The sequence below is a fragment of the Lonchura striata genome, chromosome 13, assembly GCF_050655825.1.
Source record: "Lonchura striata isolate lonStrDom1 chromosome 13, ASM5065582v1, whole genome shotgun sequence".
Classification (NCBI taxonomy): Eukaryota; Metazoa; Chordata; class Aves; order Passeriformes; family Estrildidae; genus Lonchura; species Lonchura striata.
This window is the reverse complement of record NC_140715.1, coordinates 13,711,090-13,734,736: the sequence shown is the minus strand read 5'-3', so window position 1 is coordinate 13,734,736 and position 23,647 is coordinate 13,711,090. Positions and strand designations below refer to the sequence as shown.

Below are 23,647 nucleotides of genomic sequence, written 5' to 3'. Positions count from 1 at the left end.
ATGTATATTTAATACACTAGCAAAATATTTATTTTATAATGATAAAACAGAAGTGAAGGATTTCTTTTTGGTGTGCACCAGTAATAGTAGTAAAAGAATAAGGGGATTAATGGACTCTTTATACATTTCAATGACAAAAATTCATAAAGGTTAGCATCAAATTCAACTGTTCTCCATTTACAAGCATAAAACTTACCATAATACCCCCCCAAACACATATATAAAGAATTATAGTTTTAAAATCTATAAAAAGTAAAAAATATACAGTCAGAAGATCTAACTCTTATTCAAATCTTTAATATAAAATTGTAAACATTTATTTACACAAAGGAAATGTGTATAACAAAATTTTGAGCACCCTTTTCAATTGGATCGTGGTTTTTGGAAGGCAGTGGATGTTGCACAGTGACACTCTCACCTTGCCTGCCCAACCAAAACCGCAGTTTATAAATAAAGCCATGGGCGGCCGGCTGGGTTCAGTTCAGGGGAGATTGGTTTTATTGCTCTGAAGCTGCAGCAAATGGAAAGCCCGAGTGCAGACACAGACAGTGACACGTTACAGGGCACCAGGGCAGAGCCCAGCCCTGCCCATGCACCCATGTACATCCAAACCGTATTTTCATTTCCATTGAACTGTTCCAACCTTGTTCCAGTGGCACCACGTTCTGTGCACAGGGCCCAAAGCCAGAGCCAGGGGCTGCTTGGATCCTGTTCACACACAGAGACCAATGGGCATTATAAGCCAGTTTGTCTAGAATCACACCTAATTTTACTCCAACAGTACCATGAAAAGGCCCTGTCACCAAACCCAGATACCTTCCTGAACAAACCCTCTGGTCAAGCAGAGCAATATCCACCTTAGCTTCCAGAAACAGTGGAGGAAAGAGCACACCTGCCTTTTCCTGGACATTTCGCTGGATTGCCTTTTTGGTAGTAATAATGCAAAGAGCAGATGTTCTTTTCCTCCAATTAAGAAATCACAACTGGATGGATTGTATTTTGACTTATTCAGAAAAAAGTCTGTGTGCAAAATCTACTGGAAAAGAGAGCAGATTTTACCACAACCTAAACAGGGAGAAAGAAAATCTGAATCCTACTACCCTGTTATTTCTGTTAAGTGTTTGTAAGGGGGAGAAAAAAAACAGTGACATGTAAGGATGTCACTCAAAACTGAGGTCCCAAGCACCCCCAACAGGAAGGGAAGGCACACTGGTGCAAAATTAACTCTTAAAATTAAAAATACAGCAAACACTCCTTCCCCTGCCATTGCTAGTTTATATCTATACTCTTCTAATGACACTTACCTTGGACCAGTTTTTGGTTTAACTTAATAGCAAACCAAGCTCACTAGCTCTTTTCTTAGATTGCCAGTATGAGAAAAGCTAGCATCAGTTATTTCCATCTCAACTACTTATTCTAGAAAATATCGGAAGTGTCAACAACCAAAGTCACCAACACCTTCATCTTCCCATCCAAAGACAATCTCTATGCTATCTTTTCAAAAGCTCTATGAGGAATTAAGTCTGCTTCAGTGAAGTTTTATTCACTGTTCAGAGGTGGGATCCACTGATCAATGCACATCTTTCATCAACAGTTCAACATGATAAAATAGCAAATCTGATCAACAGAGCTGAATTCATCCACACTAGCTGTGCTGGACAAACCATGTTCCATGCATATTTGGAAAGGGTTAAAGTATTAGTGTTAAAAAAGCAGTTTTCAAAAGTGCAAATTGTCTCATAAAGGAGATGTGGATACAGTAAAATATTTTCCTTCTTTGAAACCAATGATATCTTTCCCTTCCCTTCACTCCCTCTGGGAAAAAACCCTCTCTCACAATTCTGCAATTCAGAAAACTCCTGGAGAAGCCAGTCCATGTTGAAGGAAATTGTTTTTAAATCACAATGCTGGGTTTGGTTAGAAAGTTTAGAGGACTTTTCCAAGAAAGCTGATTTAGAAAGGGAAGAGGTATTTGTGCATTTAAAACAAAAGCTTTCAACTTTATTTTCATTTTAAAATAAGCATTAAGGCAAGGTGGTTTGTTGGTGGATAAGGGATTTTTTTGGTAGAGAGTAAGGACTGTGGAACATTGACTGTTCCCATTGTGGTTTTTGTCCTTTCTGGGACCAACCCCAACATATGGATAAGAGATCTCCTTGGGCTGAGCTGAAGAACAGCATCTGCTTCAAGGGATATTAAAAAACTAAATCCACCAGTCTATAGAAATATTATTAGACTTGTAAGCCAGTATTAAAAAACCAAAGCATTTAAAGGGGGAGACTTCCACACTGGAGCAACCCTGATACAAGTATTCTCCCAGGCTGCCTGTGCTATTATTGCTGATAAGGACTTTCCACCTCCCAGTCAAATTCTTTTTTCCTCATTTTTATCCTGAAGTGACAAAGTCTTGTGCTCATTGCTAACTTTGGGGGATGAACTGATCTCAAAGGTTAGTTTTACTTTTTACAACAAAGAAAACTAGATGAGCTGTCATGAAGCAAAGCCTTCATTTAAATACAACTACCTTTGGAAATAAGTTATGAAGAAACAGGTGCAAAGTAAATGGCTTTACAATTCATGTTAAATCTACTATAGTTTAAACGTTCTCCCATAAGAAATTCCCCCTTTAAACACAGCAAGGTACAAGCCAAGAACTGTGCCTCTCTACAACAGAGTGCAAACTGCAGCTTAAAAGACTACAATCTATGAAGATGACTATCTAGACTAACTGGCCAAGTTTTAATACTTTTTCTCATCTATTACCAGCATCTAGAAATATTTACTGTGAAATATCACTTGCTTACTAAGAGTACAGGCACATGCTTCAGCAATGGGGAAAAGAAACAATTCCAAACATTTTGCAAGCATACTCAGGTGCATACAGCCTCTTCTCAAACAAAAATCAGAAGTTTGATGGACAGTACTATAACAGCATGTTAAGCTATGAACAAATAATTATTGCAAGTAATAGCTGCAGACTAAGCCCTAAACACAATTTGTGCAACTATTTGCGTTCTTTCTGCACTAGTTCTGTGGAACTTTTGTTTTTAAATAATTAAAATATTTAGTCTTAGAACACTGCAAGTGAGATTTCTGGAAGGCTGGCTAGGACACAGTATTTTATGACCTGTTCAAGTGTGCGACTCCTCAGAGGCCGCAGCCAAAGCGCACTCCTCCTGCAGACCTGCTTGGTGCGCCGTGACCACGTGTCAACACTCAGTGAGAAGCAGCTCCAGTCTTTTTCCCAACCATTTACCTCTAATGCCTGCAAGTCTCCTCAATGCCACAGGTTTTTTGGTCCAAGAGTTGTTAATATCTCATGAAATAATTAAAAAAAGTAGAACCCCCTGCCCCCGGCCCCATTTTAATGAGTTCCTAACAACTCATCCAAATCGTTCATCCACTCCTCTGAAGTCCTGTTTTTCAGCAAAGAGTCTATCAGATCTGTGTCACCAGTTAAGTTCTGAAGTCCATTATTGCCTGACTGGTTGCTGTAGGCAAAAGGCAGCTCCTGACTGGTTGTCCTCACAGGGTACCCTTGGCTACAGTGCAGGTTTCCTCTGTTGGGAATTTGCTGATTTGGGTTCTGGTTGAAAGCATTCAGGTCTGGAACAGTCTGGTTGATGCCAGGCAAGACTTGCTGTGAGGGTACCTGCTGCTGTGCGGGCGGGTTTGTCCGTGGCTGTGCTCCCAAAGAGGACGACAGCATCTGCCCAGAGACGGCAGCGTTCATCGAGGTCATGGGCCTGCTGGTGCTTAGGCTTACCTGAGGCATTCCCTGGGCAAACTGCTGGTTGGACATCTTTAGATGTGTTTGCTGCATGTGGAAAGAGGAGTTGGCAGTAAATGGTCCTAAGCCACTGTTTGCTTGTGTCTGGTTGTTAATATTAGGGATACCTTGGTGTTGCCAAGATGGATTTTGAGCCCCCATAGCAGCTGGTACTCTTGCCATCTGTGGCTTAGATAAGGTTGCATTCAGTGCACCTTTACTGTGCTGCTGAGAAATACTTGAGTTTGGTAAGGTGTTCTGCCCATAGGCAGCAGGAACAGCAGCAGCCTGGCCCAAGCTGCCCTGTCTCTGCATCGGGGTCTGTCCATTGGCACTGGGAGTCGTGTGCTGGGAAACCATCTGGCTGATGCCAGGTGCCAGGTTGTACAAACCCCCGCGCTGCATGTTCTGCATGCTGGGGTACTGAGACACCCCTCGCTCCTGCTGGCTGGAGCCCGACTGCAGTGGAGCAACAGGAGCGTGTCCAGGTCCCATCTGAATCATGTTCTGGCTCTGAGGAAACAGCCGAGGACTACCGGAGCTGGACTGTCCTAAATTACTGACCCCGGGCATGGCTGCAGATGACCCTGAAATACAAAGAAATATTTTGTTCATTAAATACCTCAGGTTCAACCACAGCCAAGCCAGGCTTGTAGGCACAATAACCCAGAAGAGAGATGCAGCTGCATTTGTATAAATTTGACCTCTGCAAGCAACACACAGAGAGCAGGAGTTTAATTAAAGAGTGTCAACTGTGGCTCCAGTTAGCACCACCACCTTGATCTCAAAGACAGATATGCCAATGTCCTAAAAAAATCTGAATACCACTTCTAAGAGTTCAGCATCACTAATTTAAAGAAAGTTATGACTTTAAAGGCAGGACTCTGATATTTCTTTGTAACAAAGGTAAACACATATACTTTGAAGTGCATGCACAATTTACTAAGCTATTAAAAAATACCTCTTATTGCACACACACAGTGACATTCCATGCATACACAAGAGTGCATCTCGTATTATACAAGTGCAGGGTTGCCAGTTCCACATTTTCCCAGTTCCAAGAATATCTTCTATTTATCTAATATAGAAATATCTAAATCAGAAGTTTCTGATCAAGTATCTTTTGGATTTTCACAGTAAAGTATTCACTATGTTAATCGCAGTGGTGACAGCAAAACAAGGTGATTTGGAAAAATGTCTTCTCAGCAAACCAAATACAGTCCTTTATTATTGCAATAAAAAAGAGTTTAAAATTTCTTCTTGTAGAAGAAACAGCCCCCTATCTGAAGCAAAAAAAAGCAGAAAAGCTCTGTAAAGTGTGGTGCATGTAACACCCCCCACCCCCCCCCGCCATTACTTACAGTCAATCAGAGGAAACCTACCTACACTAATAATTTCTCTACTTTCAAAACCAAAAGTAAGCTGCAGAATTTTTTTCATATTTTATGACAGCTGAAAAGTGCTGGCTCTCCATTATTACCAATATTCTATTTGAATAAAAATAGAATTATCAAAAATAAATTCAAATTATATTTAATTAATTATCAACAAAGTACATCATAAAAACATCACTGTTGAGGGAATGGATGGATGGGGGAAGAGTCTTACTGTGACAGTATTTACAGTGAAGAGCCAGCATATATATCAGGATTTAAGATGCAAAAAATAGCTACAATCATCATCACAAAGAAAAAATATTTAACAGTGCTGATGTTCACTATAGCAAAACCTACTCTAACAGTTGTATGCCTATCTTTCTGTAGAAAAGTGGCAAGATAAAAAATATTTCAGTGCAATAGTTGAAGGATGCTACTGATGCCTGCATTAGCACACAATCCTTTTGTATTGGCATTGAGTTTTTTCAGTTAAGTAACAAAACCCAGTTGTAGCTGCACTTGACACTGCACAGGCACGAACAATGCCAGGGTGAGGGTATTACATTTCCATTTGCATCTTACCCCTTCAGTATTTATTTCTGCAGGAATATGGAGAGTAAGAAAACAAAATGAAGGGAAATTTTCTTGTAATGTAGGCTTATAAAAAAAAGACAAGTGGCTTCTTGATGCCCTATCAAGTAACAGCTTTTAAGATAAGAAGATGAGCTTTTATTGCTTTCTAGTTCTTCCACATTTTTTAAGCTATTCCAGCTGAACAGTTACAACATCTTTTATTTAACAGAATTAATACACTACAGACATACTAAGCTGCTTCTCATACAAAAAACCCGACATAGGACACTTCACATGTAATGAGGAAAATTCAAATTGCATTCCCTTTTAAAGGTAGCAGGGATAAAAATGTTAGAGACTTTTAAACTCATCCTAGAGATGAGAGAAATAATACACCACTTCTCTTCCTTTAATGAGGGCCTGTGATAGATACAGGCAGTAGTGATGTCAGGCTTCAGAAAAAAAAAACTCTGAATCTAATTATATCAAAGATATAGAGAATTTCCAACCTGCACAGTGAAACAGAAGTATAAAAAAGGCCTGTAGAACAATGAAGGCACTTAAAAATTTTACTCATTTCCCAAACAACATTAAGAATCAGAAGCTTAAGTTGTCCCAGATACCTGTAACCAGGGAAGCTGTTAATTTGCAACTGAATCAGAGTATAGGTCAAAAGCTTTTAAAGTAGAGTGACATGTAATAAATGATATTAAAGCTATCCAATCCAGGAAATTTGAAGATACCTTGTTTTTCACTCCTGGTATTTTTTCTGCTATTGTTTGAATGGCCACGTTTACTCACCTGTGAACTGTCCAACCTGTTGCTGGTATGGATTCTGTGGCTGATCCTGGTACTGGGGAGGAGGCCGCGTCAGGTGCCGCTGCAGCTGCTGCTCCTGCTGCTGCCGCTGCTTCTCCTACGAAAGGTCCAATGCAAGACAGTTTGAAAACTCATCAAGCTTTTCCCAAGGGCTATCTTGGAGAAAAAGTTGTCTGCATACTTTTATGCACAGCTGGTAATCAAAGGGGCTTCTGCAGCCCTACAGTCACTTCTGACTTTGTTCTCAAGGCTCAAGCACAGTCAGTTTAACCTGATGAGTGAAAAGACTGGATCTCAAAGACAACAGCATGAGCTACAAGAGTCACTGCAGTGCACGTCTGAAGCCTTTCAGAGACTGAAAATCTGAGATGTTAGTCTCCTCATCAGTAACATAATCAACAGGCATTATTAGTAATATTCTAAAGACAAAAAGGGGTACAGGTACAAAAAGAGCAGAAGTGAGTGTATTTAAAAAACCCACATTTACTTGTTTGGTCTTTATTTCCAAACAATGTATTTTAGACCTCTCTTTAGAAATCAATAAAAGTTAATGTTAGAAATATCAAAAACCAAACATGTAAATATTTTCTAGTCCTTGTCTGCAAACATGAAAAGACACACACAAATCCATATTCTCATAAATTGCAGGTTTTCTTAGAAGATTATGGAAAACTGCAGAACTAAGTCCATAATAGAAGTCTACAAGTTTTGCAACCATCATTTCAAACCACTTTCTTATCAATGCACTGATCAACTGAATCAAGCCCTACTCATGATACAAAATTGTGCCTCTTTAAAATAAAAGTAGATTCAACCCACACCTATTTTATGATCAAACCATTTTAAAAATAAACCAAGCAAATTTTCTATTAGGAAACTTTGGAGGAAAATGAAATTTAAACTCTTGAGGGGAATGTAGATGCAGTGACAGCAGGCTCAGATTCTGACTGTTAAAAGCCATCTGGCTGCTTTTACAATATGAAATGTATCAGGCACAGCATTTCTGTCTCTTCTTCTGTAGATACCTTCAGCCAGACTGAAATTCTGACATAATCAAGTAGTGATACAAGGCACACCAACCAACTTATCCAAAAAGTTACACAGAGCACAGCAAGGGACAGAAATTCCCTTCCAAGATACCAGGCTGAAGACACAAGCCAGAAGCCTTTACAGAAGAGACTGGTGCAATGTAACAAACAGCAGATACACATCACTACCACCCTTCCCAAACGTCTCCAGCTGCGAAGCTGTTGAGACATGCACAGGAATGAAGAGGGCAGGCTGCTTGACAGAGGACCTACTGCTTGCAGGACCAGTCAGACCTGAAAGAGGCTGACCACGGAAGCCAACAAGAGATGCCATAGCTCTGACAGAAACCAAGAACTGCAGAACCTGGCCAGGAGAAAAAAAAATTAAAAATACGCAGAATGCCAAGTGAAAAGACAAATTTATAGTGGCAGGGAATGGCACTGGAGCTACCTGAAACTACAAGTCTCCTGCAAAGTAGACATCAGCAGATTCAGAAATCTTCTTGTAAAACTACATCCAGTATCATGTGTATGCAAAGAAACAAATATCAAATCAGAATGCTAACAAGACTGAGCTTGACTAGGCAGCACAAGGCCAACAAATGTGGCAAATTCAGTGTCTAAAGCTGTTCAACTCCAAGGCAAAGCCACTCCTTATTTGGGATCAGAGTCCCAGCATCACTATAGAAAAATGGAAATTACAGAAGCTAACTGTAGTTACCACAACTAGGACATGAATGAAGTTATTTCCATAATACTGATATTTACTGCAGCAACATGTGCTGGCAAAGCAGAAGCAAATGGATAGGGAAATAATATTTCAATGCTATGTTTGAGATACACTCCTTATCACCTCCCCACTCTTCATAGAGGTCTGACACCTGTTAGTTCCATTATTGTCCTAAGGAAATCTACTCGGCCACAGCTCTAAGAGCTCTAACAAAGCTCTAATAATCACCATCCACCAGACATACAAAAGCATGAACAGGAGGTCACACCCCATACTACCTTTCTGCCCACCTACTCTCAAATACCTAATTGTTAACATTTTGGAGAGTCATGATCACTCATCTTTGACATTTAACATACAAGTCACCAAAGACTGATGGACTTACTAAAAAGTATTCTAAGCTTATAGATCACATGACTCATAGAGAATATGTGATTTTATTGAAGATTTGGGCATTTTCTTTCAGTCTTTAATAATATAATTCCCCCACACTATTCTCTTAGTCCAAATTGTTTTAACCCAAATATGAAAAACATATCCTTACCAACACTCATACACTACCAACCACATTCCTATGTTTTGTCTACACTGCTCCAAAACTGAGGGGGTTTTTCTGTCATCTCTATTAAGACCTCAATTTCATCAGGATGTCTCCAGGTGATAAAAGAGCCTTTGGCTAGGACTTGGCACAGCCATAGCTCCACAATACTGCAAAGTCTACTACAACCCTCCCCACAAAATGGGCTGTCATACATTTTCTGTTCAGAGAAGATTATAATTTCCTTCTTTCTTAAAGCTTCTCATAGGCAGATGATTCAGGGAGACTTTAGAGCACTTTTTAGTACCTTACAAGAAGGCTATAGGGGGCAGGTGTCTCAAATGGTCATGAAGTGATAGAGCAAGGGAGAACACAAGACCTCCATCTGAAGGAGGTTAGGTTCAATTTAGATATTAGGAAGAAATTATTTACTGAGTATGGTGAGGCATTGAAACGGGTTGCCCAGAGAAGCTGTGGCTGCCCCACCTCTGGAAATGTTTCAAGCTTGGAGCAACCTGGTCTAGTGGAAGGTGCCCCCTGACCATAGCAGAGGAATGGTAACTGAGATGATTTTTAAGGTCCTTCCCAACCTATTCTCTGATTCTAAAACATCAAATGCTATTTCATGCACCAAAGCAAAACAGCACAAACTGAAAAACAGATAGCTGGCCCCTCTCACCTGTTCTGCCAACAAATGCTGCTGCCTCTGTTCCATTAGGAATTGCTGCTTCTGTTGCTCCATGAGCAGGTGCTTTTGTTGCTGCTCTCTCTGCTTCTGCTGGTCCATCAGCATTTGGTGTTGCTTCATCACTGCTGCTTGCTGCTGATAAGCTGAGTTGCTGTGGTTACCTGCCATGGAGACGTTTGGAGCCTGGGCACCCACCCCAGGGCCCGGGACAGAAACAGGAACACGAGGAACAGTAGGAGCGGGATTCTGATCCTGCAGAACATAGGAAAAGTGATAAAAGTTACAGAAATGCAGTAACTTCTTCACATCCATACAGCACCAGACACAGAACTGCCACAGAAGCTCCACAACATTTAGGAACAGAGGCTTTAACTCCAGTCTCAAAGTACTTCCCAATTTCCTGCTCAAACAGGTGAGTATAGGGTGTGCTTTTTTCCAGGCAGGTACAAACTACTCTTCAAACACCCCAGCTTCAGTTTATTCTGGTAGCAGTTTTTCAAACACTACATTTTATATTTTTGTCATACAAAGCATTTATTTAAATCCTGCCTCTTCTGTCAACATCTCATTCTGGAAGTGTTTGTCTCCTATCCTAAAGTTGGTTTTTTTAATATCAGAGAATTTACTATTTGCAGGTGAAGAGGAGAAGGCTTCCACTGGCCAAAATGGATCTTAAAGTATTTTTCCAGCAATCCAACCATCACCATGCACCACAGATAAAAATACTACTAGAGATAAGTCTAATAATATTAGTTTTTCTTAAGTGTGCATTTTTTTGGCATTTTTTTTTTTTTTTGAGACTGGAACTTGGGATAAGCAAAAATATCATGGAACATTCAAGATCTGATAATGCCCTCTTAGTACCAGCAAATCCCTTTGAAATTTGACAGTTTTCACATTTTAAAGCACAGTTCAGCCTCATCTCTAATTATACAAACAAATGTTATGCTCAATTTAAGCATTCAGCTAATGCGTTCATCTGTTGGTTCTCACTTTTCAGTTTCATAAGGAATCATGAGCCAAATACAAAGAATGCTGCACTAAGTTGTTCTGTGTGCAAGCTTTTGAGATATTCTCCTGAAGCTTTCATCAGTATTTCTGTTAGTTCAGTGCAAGTGTGGCAGTGTAGACACAAGGTCACCCTCATGTTTTTCAGTGAGAGGGAGATGTGACACACACATTCATCTCTATCCTTCTTCCATCAAAATGCTGTTAGACTGTTACTTCTGCCAGCCTTCAAAGAGATTAATTTTTTTTATGAAGTACACATTGATCTCAAATTTCTATTTGTACACCGGTGTGGCCTTTATCACAGACTAATCAGAGCTTTTTCACTGGTTCTCTGTTTTGTTGAGGGAACATACAACTATAGTTGGATCTGAAACAGCTTTTGCTGGAGGAACTTTGATCAAATACCTTTTTTTTCAACAAGATCTCTTGTATGTGCATTGCAGGTACATGTTACAGAATCCAATGAGTCTATACTTCCACCCACTACTACAGAAATTTTTACCTACAGCATACCTGCAGTAACAGTTCTATACAAGGCAAAGGAGCACCATCTGGAGTTTTCTATTACAGGGAAACCTGAAGCATATGCTTCAAGCAAACAAACATTACCATTATTCATTCTTAATGATATATTTCTCTCTTATGCCATGCTTCCCCAATGCCCAGAGATTTAACCAATAAAAATTCACAGAACTGAAAAGCTCCATGGAACACCCAAGAAATCAGGAATGCAGCCCTCACTTCCACCTCTCTGCAAAAGTAGGTCTTTTAATAGTAAGCCAACTCTGACACAAGTAGGGACTAAAAACAAGGTAAAGAAATCAAAGCTTCTTTGAGAACACTGTGTAACACTACAGTTTTATACAAGTTATTTTAGTCAAAAGTTTACAAAGCATCCATTTATCTTTGAAAGTAGAAGCTTCTGTGAAGCACGACATAATTTGTTGCCCACAAAGTATATTAAGCTGGAAATCACACGTTACATGACCTAGAACCCAGTATTAAAAACTGTCCCCAGTGGAAAAAAGGCCTCATGGTTCTTGTCTAAGATTCTTGTATATAGGATTTTTCTCTTTAAAATCAATGAAAACATTTGAAACTACACCAAGGAATCTGCATTCCAGCCTTACCTACCCAACAACCTTAAATCTGCTACTGAGCAAAGGTAACTCAGGACATTCACCTGACCATGTGGCAGTCTGTAGGCAATGTTTCCAGGCTTGGGTTTCAACAGGATCATCCCATTTTGGTCATCACCTACATGGGACAGTGGTGGCTGCTGGCGCTGCTGGATGTATGCCAGCATGGGAGTCTTGTTCTGCCCAGGCACTGCCACCCCCTGCTCACACTCTGCTTTGTAATGGGAAAGAGGTTTGGTGTTCCCATAGTCTAGCATAGAGCTTTGACTGTTCACAGGGTTCTGGTTCAAGCTGTTTTGCTGATGACCCAAAATGTTCACATGATAATTGCCTCCAGCTCTTGGTGAGCTTTTATTTCCCAAATTAGGCATCAGGAGTTTCGGATTGCTGAAATCTGGCTGATAAACTGATGGGCTTGTAGGATTTTCCATGGTATATGGGACAGCCAGTGGACTGTGGGAAGCCCCAGGCTGTTGCCACGTTGACATCTGATTTGTTTGGTGGACTTGTGAAGCTTGTTGCTGGTTCTGCAACATCTGATCTCTCTTCTGCTTGGCAGCAATCTGCTGAAGTTGATGAGCAGAAGACATTTCTTTGGCACTTCCTGCACACTTCCCAGGTAACAACACAGGCCTCTGGATGTTCTGAGAGTGGTTTGATGCCTGCATCATGGGCTGATTAGGATTTTCAGTCATTGACTGACTGGAAGGCTGAAACATAGCCTGAGAACTAACAACCGTTGTAGAAGTGGCACTTACAGGTACAGAAGCAGCACCAATAAATGCTGAACCTGAAGAAGTAGATCTAACCTGGGGAGATCCCAGCTGTTCTTGTTCAAAGGGTGCTGGGGAAAACTCAGTCTTTATGTTAATATCTTGTGGTAATGGAGTCTGTGCAGCTGAATTTGAAGAATCTGCATCTTTTTTGTCTTCAAAGTCATCATTAAAGAGATCCTTCATGTCTTCGTCGGGCACTGATCTATTGAGCTCCTCAATAAGCTCCTTCCATTCTTGCTCATTTAGATTAAGATCAGGCATCAGGTTATTCTGAGATATAGAACCCCCTGCTACAGGATTCATACAGGGAAGCTCATCTACAGGCTCCTGCTTCAGCTCTTTGTTCAAACTCATAGGAAATGAATCATCAGCATCACCACCTCCATTCATCTGCAGGCTGGAATCTGGAAGACACTTCTTGCTGATGCCGTCGAGCCCCATTGGGTGTTTCCCATTAAGTTGTAAAGTATCACCAGCACCAGATTTCTTGTCAAGATGATGGAGTGGAGACACAGGGGGCATTCCATTGGAAGAACCACCCACTCCCAGACCATCCTCACGACGCAGTTTCTTGGACACAGAAAACACATCACCATAGCCATTCTGCTGGTCACCATTCTGAGGGGAAGCAGCACTATCAAGCTTTCTTTTCACAGTCTCATGGAGCTGCTGAAAAAGAAAAGGAATATTTTAGTTGTGTAGTTCTATGTTACACAGATCTGGATTTTTATTTCCCACCAGAACATCGCCTTGCTCTGAACAAAACATTTCAGAAAAAAAATCAAAGATTGGATCTTTGTTTTGTTAACATTTTGTTTTACAAGTCAGCACATGAGATTACTTCCTCACTATAATCTCTTACAGAAAATTTTCAAAAAATATGTACTACTTTAAACAGACACCTCCTCCTTCAGACAAAACTCGAAGCTGCCATATACTCTGATAACAACAAGAAGTTGAAAAATGGCTGTGAACTGGAATATGTTATGATTTTTCCTATTCAAAAGGAGAAAAACATTAAATAATGTTAAGAATCAAATTTCAGATGGGAATAAAAACCTGTATTCTATTTGATCTATGTACACATACAGTATAATTTATTTGATCTATGTACACATACAGTATAATTGTTCCATGAGACTCTTTCATAAAAGTCTCACATTTAAATATTTATAAAGCAGTCTCACATTTAAATATTTAGAAAAAACGAGTAATTCTCTTGTGATAATAGCTTTTAGAGAAGATCTGTGTATATAAATTTTGTACACAATCACACTTTTGGCACTGAAGCAAAACCAATTTGTCACTTAACAACCACTGCTTCACACTTGTGGAAAATGCAATTCAGAGTTCAGCCAGTTCTATTGCAACAGAGCAAGTTCATTCCTTTTGTCTTTTTTCTGAAGTATTTGCCAGCTGCTCTGACCACCAGAGCCCCAGGCAGCTCCACAACTGGCCTCTCACAGAGGGTGAAGGCACAGATTCTCTTTCTCATGGTGCCACCTAGAAGCGACCAGTGGCTACAGCAGCAGCTTCACAGCAAGAGCCAGAGCACCTTTGTTCAACTTCTGCTTCCTGCCAGCATTCTTGCAAATATAAATTTCTTTCTACTGACCTCAAAAGCATCTGAAAACAGAATTCCTGCACACATCAAAGGTGACTATAAACTTTTCCTTCCCTCGGGTGCATTCTGTAAAAAAATCTGAGCTTTGCTGGTGCTGGAACGCTCCACCAACGCAGACAAACCTGCAGGGCAGAGACGCTGCTCCAACAGCGTAGGGAGCTCAAAGAGGGAACTGCCATCAGCTCCCGACCTGAGCGAGGCACCTTGGTACATCCCAGCAGGACACCCGACAGGAATCTCCACTAAGCCACCTATCTGAGCTGTGGGGTCACTGAACAACAGCCCTCTCAGATGGCAGGAAAGCAGCTCATCAAACCAAGCTCAAGGCAAGTATGGTTATTTTCATATTACCTGCAGTCTTCACAAGGCAGTCCACTAACCCCTGGGGAAAACTCTCATCCAAGGAAAAACGGGAAACCTCAGAATCTCAGCATTCAAGCAAGAGGCTGGATGTAGGGCCAGAATACATTATCAGAAGAATTTTACACACTTGCCTGAACAACAGCATTTTTTGATTCACAGACAAAACTGGTTCACAGTTAATTGTTTCTATTTTTTTTTTTAACCATCTACAGTGAGCTGATCTTTGGGGGCAAAGAAACCCCAGACCATCTGTTTAATTCCTGCACAGGTAACAGCAAAAAAACCCGATTATTTGTTTAATGCTTGCATAGGTAACAGCAAAGCCTTATTTTTATCTGTGGGACAGACTCCAGCTTCCCTGGAGACTGTGATCTTTGAGACGGCTCATGGAAATAGCAGCAGAGTAGCAAGATCAGCAGAAGACTGAGTAGGATGAGGTGAGGTGTACATCTGGAGAGGAGGCTGGAACTTGAAATCTCTTAACTTGAACATCAGGTCCTCAGTTTGGAGTAGCAGCTCTTTAGTGAACTTTTAAAATACTAACTTGAAAGAATAACAGAAATTTACTTTTTTTTGTAAAAAGGCAAAACAACAGAAAGCAAAAACCTCAACTCCATCACAACATTTGGCTTTCAGCATTTCCCACTGTTTACTTCATACTCCCACCAAGAAAACTGAAGCTCAAGGTGGATGAGTAACTTGCCCAAGGTTATATGATGAGTCAAATTACTCAGAGTTTGGGAATGGGTACTCCTTAATTCTAAATAGTAGGGGAAAACCCCACTCCCTGAAAAGTTACATCAAAATAATAACTTCATTTTGTGAGCTACACTCACTGCAGTCCAGAAAAAGATATAGACCCCTAATATCCAGCTCGGGAACTCTCAGATCTCTATGGATTTTTACAGTCATAACACTCAGATATCTGATCCTTGGAGACATTTTGACTGTAAGTTGCTTGAGACAAAATCCTCCTTTCACCTAAAACTGTATTCCTTTGGTGAAAAAAGAGAGATTAAGTTCCTTCCCAGTTTGTCTGTGTCTATCCAAATAATCTGGTCTGAGGGGAAAAATTACAAGCTGCATGTGAGATACAAGTCAGACTGCAAGCTATCTACATATCAAGCTGCTCCAACAGAGTTCTCAAGGCAAGAAAAACCTGTTCTCTTCTGCCAAAACTCAGGAAAAAAACCAACACACGAATGAAGAAAAGCATAGCTTGCTACTCACTAAGAAAACCCCTTCAGCTTTAATTTTTTTGTTCATTACCATCCTGCAAGGCACAGTGTTCCCCTAGTACACTGTCCATGGTTTCCTTAGCAGAATCAATCAATTTTATTTGTAACTGACCCAATCATTTCCACTGTCACAAGATCAGATACAGAAGTGTCTTCTCATTTGCTCAGCCTATTCAATTTTCCAACAAAAGACGAACTTTCGAGATCACTGCTATCTAGCTATGCCTAGAAGTATTACCCCAAAAGTATTTATCTGAAGTATTTATACCAATATAAGAACAGTGCAAGGCAGGGGATGTGAGCTGGCCTCAGTCCTTTACCCAGGACAGGACAGAGAGCTTGTCAAAGAGCCACTGAGGGGCCACAGGCTGCCCCTGCTCCACATCACATCACCTGAGCTGCATTTATTCACGTGAGCAGAACACACAGTCCCCAGCGTGGTCATAAACACTTCCTTGGCAGGAGCACACATGCTCAACTGTGCATTCCTCATGCACAGAACACAAGCTGACAAAACCCAGGTGGCATCCATGACAACAAAAGGTGTTCAACACAGCAGCCTCTGGCCATGTAACTCACACACAGACAAGGACACAGGCCTGCAATTCCAGAGATGGATGCGTGCCCAGGCAAATGACAAAGCTTCCAGCAGACAACAGAGAGCACACAAAGCATTTTGAGATATTCAATCTCTGTCTTAAACCCAACAGTTTTACCACAATGGTGCTCAGCCCTACTGTGGTCTCACAGCAGGGGCAAATTGACTGACTTCATAAAAGCGGTCCAAAAATTACTACAGAAGCCCAACAAGAAACTAGAAAAGCTTGAAAACTTAATCTATTGCTAGTCTATTAGCACTGGCAGAGCTCAAAACTTCAGAGGCCGGGGCAGTGCTCTCTTACTGTCTTGGTGGGAAGGGGCATGAATCATTGATCAAAACAGTGGTACAAAGCTGTTCTGATTGGTTTTGTTGGGGGTTTTTTTTCAGGTTTTTTTGTTTGCTTGTTTGGTGTTGACTATTTTGGTGTAGACTTAATGCCTGAAACTAGATTTAGATAATAATCTGAAACCAATGACATTTCAATACATTAGAACTAAACAGGCATGAAAGTTTAGATCACATTATTTGCTTGAAAGCAAAACCCCCTTTACAATTCAGAACAGCTTAACTGAGGACAGTCAGTTAAAGTCCTTTTGCAAAAATCCAGTACTTTGCTATACTTTGAGACCTGTAACCGAAGATGGTAAATACATACATACATACATATATATATATATATATACACAAACTGTATGCAGGTTCCATTAAAAAAAAACAAACCACCTCATGAACATGGCAGAAAATAAACTTCTTAAAAATCTGGTACTTATACTGTACCTTTGAGGATCTATAATGTTCTTATTTAGCTTTTTAAAACATCTGTTACAGAGATTTGAATATTCTTACAAGATTCAGTAGAGCTTTAATCTTTTATGTTTTATTTCAAATTAGCTTACCATCTCAATATCAGAATTAACTCTACAAGAATTTGTTCAGATATACAAGCAAGAGAAACATAATGCTGGACATTTCCAAAGAATAAAAGCTATATTAGACTACAAGCATAATAAAAAACTAGCTCCAATATGGCTTCTAGCAGTCTCACCTAGAAGGGGAAACTCAATCATAATACATCAATTTTTCTGCCATGGAAGTGGCAGTATTGCAGCACAGATAAGCCCCCATGTACCAGAGTTCACAGTAGGTGCTCTACAGACACTGATTCTTCTCCTCTTTCTCGCTATGGACAAGAGCAACGAAGATGACAACTCCTTAAGCTGGAGGAATAACAATGCAAATACCAGACGTTGTAGTGTATGAATTTTGGATAGAAAACATAATATTCTGACTACACACCATAGTAAGAACTCCCCCTTTACTGTGCATCTACCCTCAGCTTCCAAAGTTACATTCCCCCTGCAAAGAAAGCATTTTATTACCCAATGTGTTCCTGCATTCCACTGTGCTGTCAGAACCAAACTGCTGGACTCATTTTAATTTTTACTTTAATTCCAGTAGACTTTTCTATTTGGGTGACTGCCTGCTGGAGTGAAGAAGGGCTGTGGATAGGCATGTCTATAAATATCCCAAGCCTGCATTAGTCACAAGGGGCAGCTTCTGCTACAGGAATTGTTCTGCTGAATCAAAAAAACTCCTGTGCCTTCAGCTGCAATGCCGGATCCTCCACCTCACATGAACTTAAACAGCAGCAGCAGCTCAGTCACTCCCAGATCCTTACAACTTAGGATCACTGCATATCTAACTAATCTGGTAAGGGAAATGTTTCAAACATAAAACAATACCTCACAGAGAATTAAAAGGAGACAAAGAAAAACCTGTCTGAGTTGTTGGGCAACAAACTATCAAACTTGTCAGCAAAAACAAACAATGGTGGCAAGACTACACTGCACCATAGCTATATATAAATAGCATGTAAATAATTTGCTATCTTTGTGGTAAAATGTAATTTCACAATTTAACACCCCTATACCACAGCTTACACAAAAATGAGGTCTTCTGAAGTGTTAGAGTTGCCAGCCTGAGCTTTGTTAGAGGAACATCAGTGCACTTGTCAGTACACCATGGGCAATCTATTCCCCTTTATTACTTCAGGTCTTTTAACCAAGAAACACTGCATTGCTCTCCTTGGACTTCAATTTCATTTAAAACTGTTTACTTGGTGCCTATGCTTAATTTAGTATTTAGCTAATATTAATGCAAAACATCTATCACTCCCAAATAAATTATGCTCTTCAGCTTTAACACAAAGCATTCTCAAGACAGGCCACACTGACTCGACTTCTGTGCTCATTCCAGAAATACTGTTTGTGGTTTTGTGGCAGTCCTAGACAAAGCAAGCTCTCTGCACAACAACTGCTCTCAGGTGAGGAAAAAAACTAGTAAGAAACAGGGAGCAGCTCTCCTTCCAAGACACCACATCATAAAACAAGGAGTGGAGATGAAAATCCAGACCTTTGCCATTCTCCTCATTCACATGTCAATGAAATGCCTTCTGTTCAGCTCAGCCATACACTGCCTTATTGTCTATCACAGAAATATAAGGCAGTCAAACCTTTCTCTTGCAGAGAATTTAAACACCATTATTCAATGAACTTTCATGTATCAGAACCTGGCAGGGAAAAAAATGTTCTAGGAGACAAACCCCATCTCTTCCCAGCTTCCCTGTTTCTCAAAAATGGAAGATTAACACAGCAAACACATTATCCAAACATCAAACGCCCTCTACTTTGAACACAGCCTTAATAATGTCATGTTAAACAACAGAGAGACACAACAACAGAAATGGGAAGTAAATGTCAACATTTGGATTTCCCATTAAATAATGGTCTGGAAGTTTTTTAGAAGTAGGAAGCTAGGAGGTTTTTCAACATTTTTCTCAAATGAAGGGCAGGCCTACATGATGCACAAATAATCCAATGTGTTTCTGTATCAATATTGTATTCTCCCTGTTTCTGTAGCTCAAATTTTACAGCTGCTTAGTAAGAAAACAAGGAAGAATCTATCCCTTACTCCTGCCTGTAAGCAAGATCCATCTAACTTCAGGATCTAAACTAGAGAAAGGACTAATGGAAGAGAAAATATCTGATTCTGTCCATGTGACAAATCATACAAGACACTAAGGAGGAAGTGGCGGTGCCACTCTGTTCCCTGTGACTATTGTGGAGTTATAGAAGGTGCCCTGCAGCACAGCACCTGGGAGTGCCCACATGTCCACATCTGGGGAATGCAGCTTCATGTCCTACTGCTACAAGTCCTCACAAAAGCCTTCACCTTTACATGAACTGCTCTCTCCTTCGGGGACCAAAACAAATGCTTCATTAACAGTGAACATGAAGTACCAATTTCCAAGAGCAGATTCATATGCAGCTTCACAGAAAAATCTGGACCGTTACAGCAGCTACAGCTGGTATAATGCATGTTGCACTGAGCTAGCAGCATTCTTTGGAAAGGATGTGTCCAGGATGTTCTAGAAGATAGTTCTGGTGTTCATCCAAACTTTATTGAACACTGGAAATCAAGCCCGTGTCCTTCCCACTCAAAGCACATGCTTGGTCTTGATAATGTCAACATAATAGGTAGAGGTAAAATACCAACCTAGAGATGGACCTTCTGGGCCAGAGGAATTAAATTAGCAGTAGAGGTGGTGGTGGTGTTGTGTTTTTTTCCAAGACTTGAAATACTAAGCAAACCAACTTTATACCCCAGTAACGAGGTGATGAATCAGCAGCTGCAATTAAGCTCACAGTCATGGATCCTAGGAAGGAAACAGCAGGCCAGCCCGAGGAAGAGTCATTCATACACTAAACCCCTCTTCTGTTGTGTAAATTGGCCACTGGCAGCAGCTTCCTGTACAAGGGCTTCCCCCAAGATGTGCAGCGCACTTCAGAACCTGCTGCTGCTGAGAGCCCTCATTATAATGGATGCTAATTAGATCAAATCCACATCCAAAGTGACTTAAGAGAAACAACACCAATGAATTAGAGACATCTTTCTTTTAGAAGACCAATATGAAGTCGTGTGGTGGCAGTTTAAGCAACAGGATTTGACATGCTAAAGAGCCCTGAGTGTAATGAAAATACACATTATTAAGGGGTAGAGCCCCATATGCAAAAAGCCAGAGAGCCCAGCAGGAAATAAACAGAACTTCCATCAAGGTTTTAGATAATAAAAACCGCGTTTGATTAATTTTTGTTTTGACACAAGTTTACATTCAAGATCAGTCTGCTCAACAACAGCTAACTGTAAAGTTTTGTAGAATCAGTGTCAGGAATGCACAAGGTTTCCTCTCTTCCTCAAGTACCTTTCTGTAGCAGTCCTCTGAAGTGCTCTAACTGTGTCACAAGGACCTCAGTCTTCTCAACAGTCAGCAAGTCCTCGAGTCTCATAGGTGTATTAGCAAGAACAGAAACAATACAGCTAAGTAACACTTTCAGTTCATCTTATAAATACTACAAACTGCACCCAGGCTGCCTAGTGCTGGTCACAGCAAAGATGACATCAATAAATCCCACGTTTCAGTATTTCACATTATGTCCTGGACACTCAAGTATACAATAAGCTCTATTGTGATTCTATTTTAAAAGCAGTAAATGAGGCCCAAGATAGAGAGAAGTATATCCTCCTTCCTTTCTAATCCAATCACATACACAGAGCACCCTAAAATTATTATTTATTCTATATATTAACCTGGGAATATCTTCATTTAACCCAGTGTCCCCTTTTAAAGACTGAAGAGTGCTACTGAATCATTTTCATGCAGGCCACCATTTAAAAATACCTGATTTTAAGGCAGACAGGTATTAGGCCAGGCAGCCTTTAAGAGGTTATCCTACTAACCTACATTACTGACACATTAGCACACAGCAGTATATTTAAAGGGCCCAGAATAAGTTAAGCAACAGCTATCTTGATATACAAACAGGGCTATGTGAATATGTCCCGACAACCAGAAATGCTAGAGAAGCCAGAGAAACATTAAGATTTTGAGCTAAGCCAGTTTTTAATGGGTGGAGTGGGATTCTCATAGTGTTCACACCCACTAGAGTGAGCGGCAAACAAGCAGCTGCCTCTCCACTGAAATTCTTTCCAATATGAACCAGAATTAACAGACACATTGTCCTAAAACTCCCCCCAGTAATAAGCATATCCTTATCAAATGACTCCACAAAACCCTGACACCCCAAATTGAAGACTTAAGCAAGCAAACAAGGCACCGCAGTATTAATGCCCTTCTGACAGTTTCTGCAGGGGCATTTTAGGTGAATTAGCCAGAAATATGATTCACAAAATACTCTGAATGATTTAAGCAACACAGAAATCCTGCCACTATCCCTACCCCACCATGCCACAGTTTTTATATACTCTTACAGCGTGCAGAAGCGACGAGGGAAAACACAACAGCCCTTATCGGCTGCGAAGTTGTAACACAGCAGAGAGGGTACTCCGCAAAGCAGCCCCAACCCCAGCCCTCGCACCGCAGGCCACCACAGCAGCGGCGAGAGCTTGTTTTCCTTCCCCCCTCCCGCTCCAGACGAGCGGTCCCGGTGCCAGCCGGGCACGACCGCCGGTCCCTCCCCGGCCCCAGCACCCGGCCCCGGGCGGCGCTTACCGCGATCAGGGCGCTGCTGCGGCCGTGCTGCTGCTCTCCGCTCGCCGCCTCGCCGTCCAGCCCGTTGGCTCCGCTCCTCTCGGCGCTCCCCGCGGCGGCGGCGGGCGGAGGGGGCGCGGGCGGCGGCGGCGCCGGGGGCGGCTGCCGGTGTTTGCCGGCCCGCTTGGCCTTGGCCTGCAGGCAGCGCTGGTGCAGGGCGAAGGTTTGCTGGCGCTCCAGCTCCAGGCGCTCCGGGGACACGGCCTGGTAGCGGGACTCGCAGGCGCTGTGGTGCCGCCGGCAGAGCTCGATGCGCCGGCGGAGCCGCTCCATCACCGCGCTGTGCCGCGGCACCACGAACTCCGCCATGGGGCAGGGGGGCAGCACCATGGGCCGGGCGGCGAAGGGGCGGCCGCCGCCGCTCACCGGCTGCTCGCTCCGGCGCCCGCCATGGCGGGGCCTCCGCCGCCCCTCCCGCCGGCCTTACCTGCGCTCCCCACCGGGATCGCCCCGGGTCTTCTCCCCGACCGGCCCGGCGCCCGCTCCTTTCCCCCCCGCCCCACTTCCTCCTTCTGCCTCGAGCCTGGCGCCGCTCCGCTGCCCCGCTCTCCCTCAGCCCTGCCCGCCTCGCGGGGCCTGGCGGAGCCCGCCGCGCTCCCCCGTCCGCCGCCCTCAGGCGCGGGCCGGCCCGGACCCCCGGCCCCCCATTGTTGTCCGCGCCGCCGCCATCTTGAAATTGTTTTTCCCCTCCAGAGCCGAGTTAAGAATGGGCGGAGCTTCCTGGGTGGGGGATACGTCACGGCGCGCGGCGCGTCACGAGCCGTGACCGACGCCCTTCCCAGCCAATAGGAGGGCGCGGAGGCGCGAATTCAGCGGCGGAGGCGAGCTGGGGGTGGAGCTCGGCGCGGTTTAAAGGAACAGGTAGGGAGGGGCGGGGCGACAGCGGGCCGGCCAATCACGCCTCGGGAGGCGGAGCCGCGGGTGATTGACAGGAGGGGCGGGCTGGCGCAGCGAGCCGGGCCGGGCCCGTGTCCCGGGCGCCGCCGCAGCCCGGCCCGGCAGTGGCAAAAAGCCGCGGAGGCACGGGTCACCGCAGCCTGATGAAGACTGATCCAGCTTTGCTAATTAGACAAAGAAAACCAACCAGATTTAAGTTTCTTTATTGATTAGTTTATACATTTTTTTTTTCAAGTTGCTTCTACAAGTACCTGTTTGAAATGGACATGAAATCACAGTAGTTGTGTCCAGAAACACTCAAAAAAACCCCCCAAAAAAACAACAACAAAAAAAAAACCAAAACCAAAAAACCAAAAACCCAATCAACCAAAAACCCCTTTCACAAACCATGAGGCAAGAGGCATATAACCATCAGTTTGGGATGAGCAGAGCAGTCACAAGCCCCACGTCTGTATCCACAGCCTCAGTGGAGGAGCTGAGTTTGTGAGAGAGGAGTAAGGGAAGAGGAAGAGAAAACCATGGACAAGTAGTCACTACTTGCAATAAACCCTCCTCAGGCCCAGGAGTCAATCTCAAAACCAGACATTCCTAACACCGTAGAGAGGTCACAGCCTCAAGCTGTGACATTTCAGTACTGAGCAGAGCCAGCAAGGGGAGATCACATCCAGGGACGCTACTGAAGGGGTTAGTGGGTTAGATGGACCCTGACCTATCAACTGCCCCTACCAACCACTGGCTCCAGGAGAAAAGCTGCTCTCAGCACTTCTGCCTCGTCTGTCAGAGCCCATGGGTTGTTTTGGTTCACCATGTCAGTTTAACACCCCCCCACTTTTCAGACACAGCACATCAAGCTCAGCATCCTTGTCAAG

General features: G+C 42.5%; 1 protein-coding gene across 2 annotated transcripts; it reads right to left on the bottom strand.

The window, feature by feature from the left end:
• Positions 1-5: 5 nt before the first annotated feature.
• On the bottom strand, positions 6-22,226 carry MAML1 (mastermind like transcriptional coactivator 1). 2 transcript variants are annotated; one of them, XM_021552136.3, is made up of 5 exons: positions 21,843-22,226; positions 11,716-13,116; positions 9,513-9,773; positions 6,520-6,634; positions 6-4,356 (listed from the first exon to the last, which is right to left on the bottom strand). In XM_021552136.3, the coding sequence occupies exons 1-5, from the start codon at positions 22,209-22,211 to the stop codon at positions 3,365-3,367; spliced, it is 3,138 nt and encodes a 1,045-aa protein (XP_021407811.3). In that variant the 5' UTR covers positions 22,212-22,226; the 3' UTR covers positions 6-3,364. The 2 variants fall into 2 exon arrangements, with proteins under 2 accessions (XP_021407811.3, XP_085447504.1); XM_085591378.1 differs by having other exon boundaries at positions 11,716-13,113.
• Positions 22,227-23,647: the final 1,421 nt, after the last annotated feature.

Bases quoted from the DNA above. Each gene is read 5' to 3' on its own strand.
- MAML1 (XM_021552136.3), bottom strand. From the start codon at position 22,211: ATGGTGCTGCCCCCCTGCCCCATGGCGGAGTTCGTGGTGCCGCGGCAC. The intron at 6,635-9,512 runs GTGAGAGGGGCC...GACCTTTCGTAG, and splicing joins AGCATTTGTTGGCAGAACAG to GAGAAGCAGCGGCAGCAGCA. The intron at 4,357-6,519 runs GTGAGTAAACGT...TTTGTATTTCAG, and splicing joins ACAGGTTGGACAGTTCACAG to GGTCATCTGCAGCCATGCCC.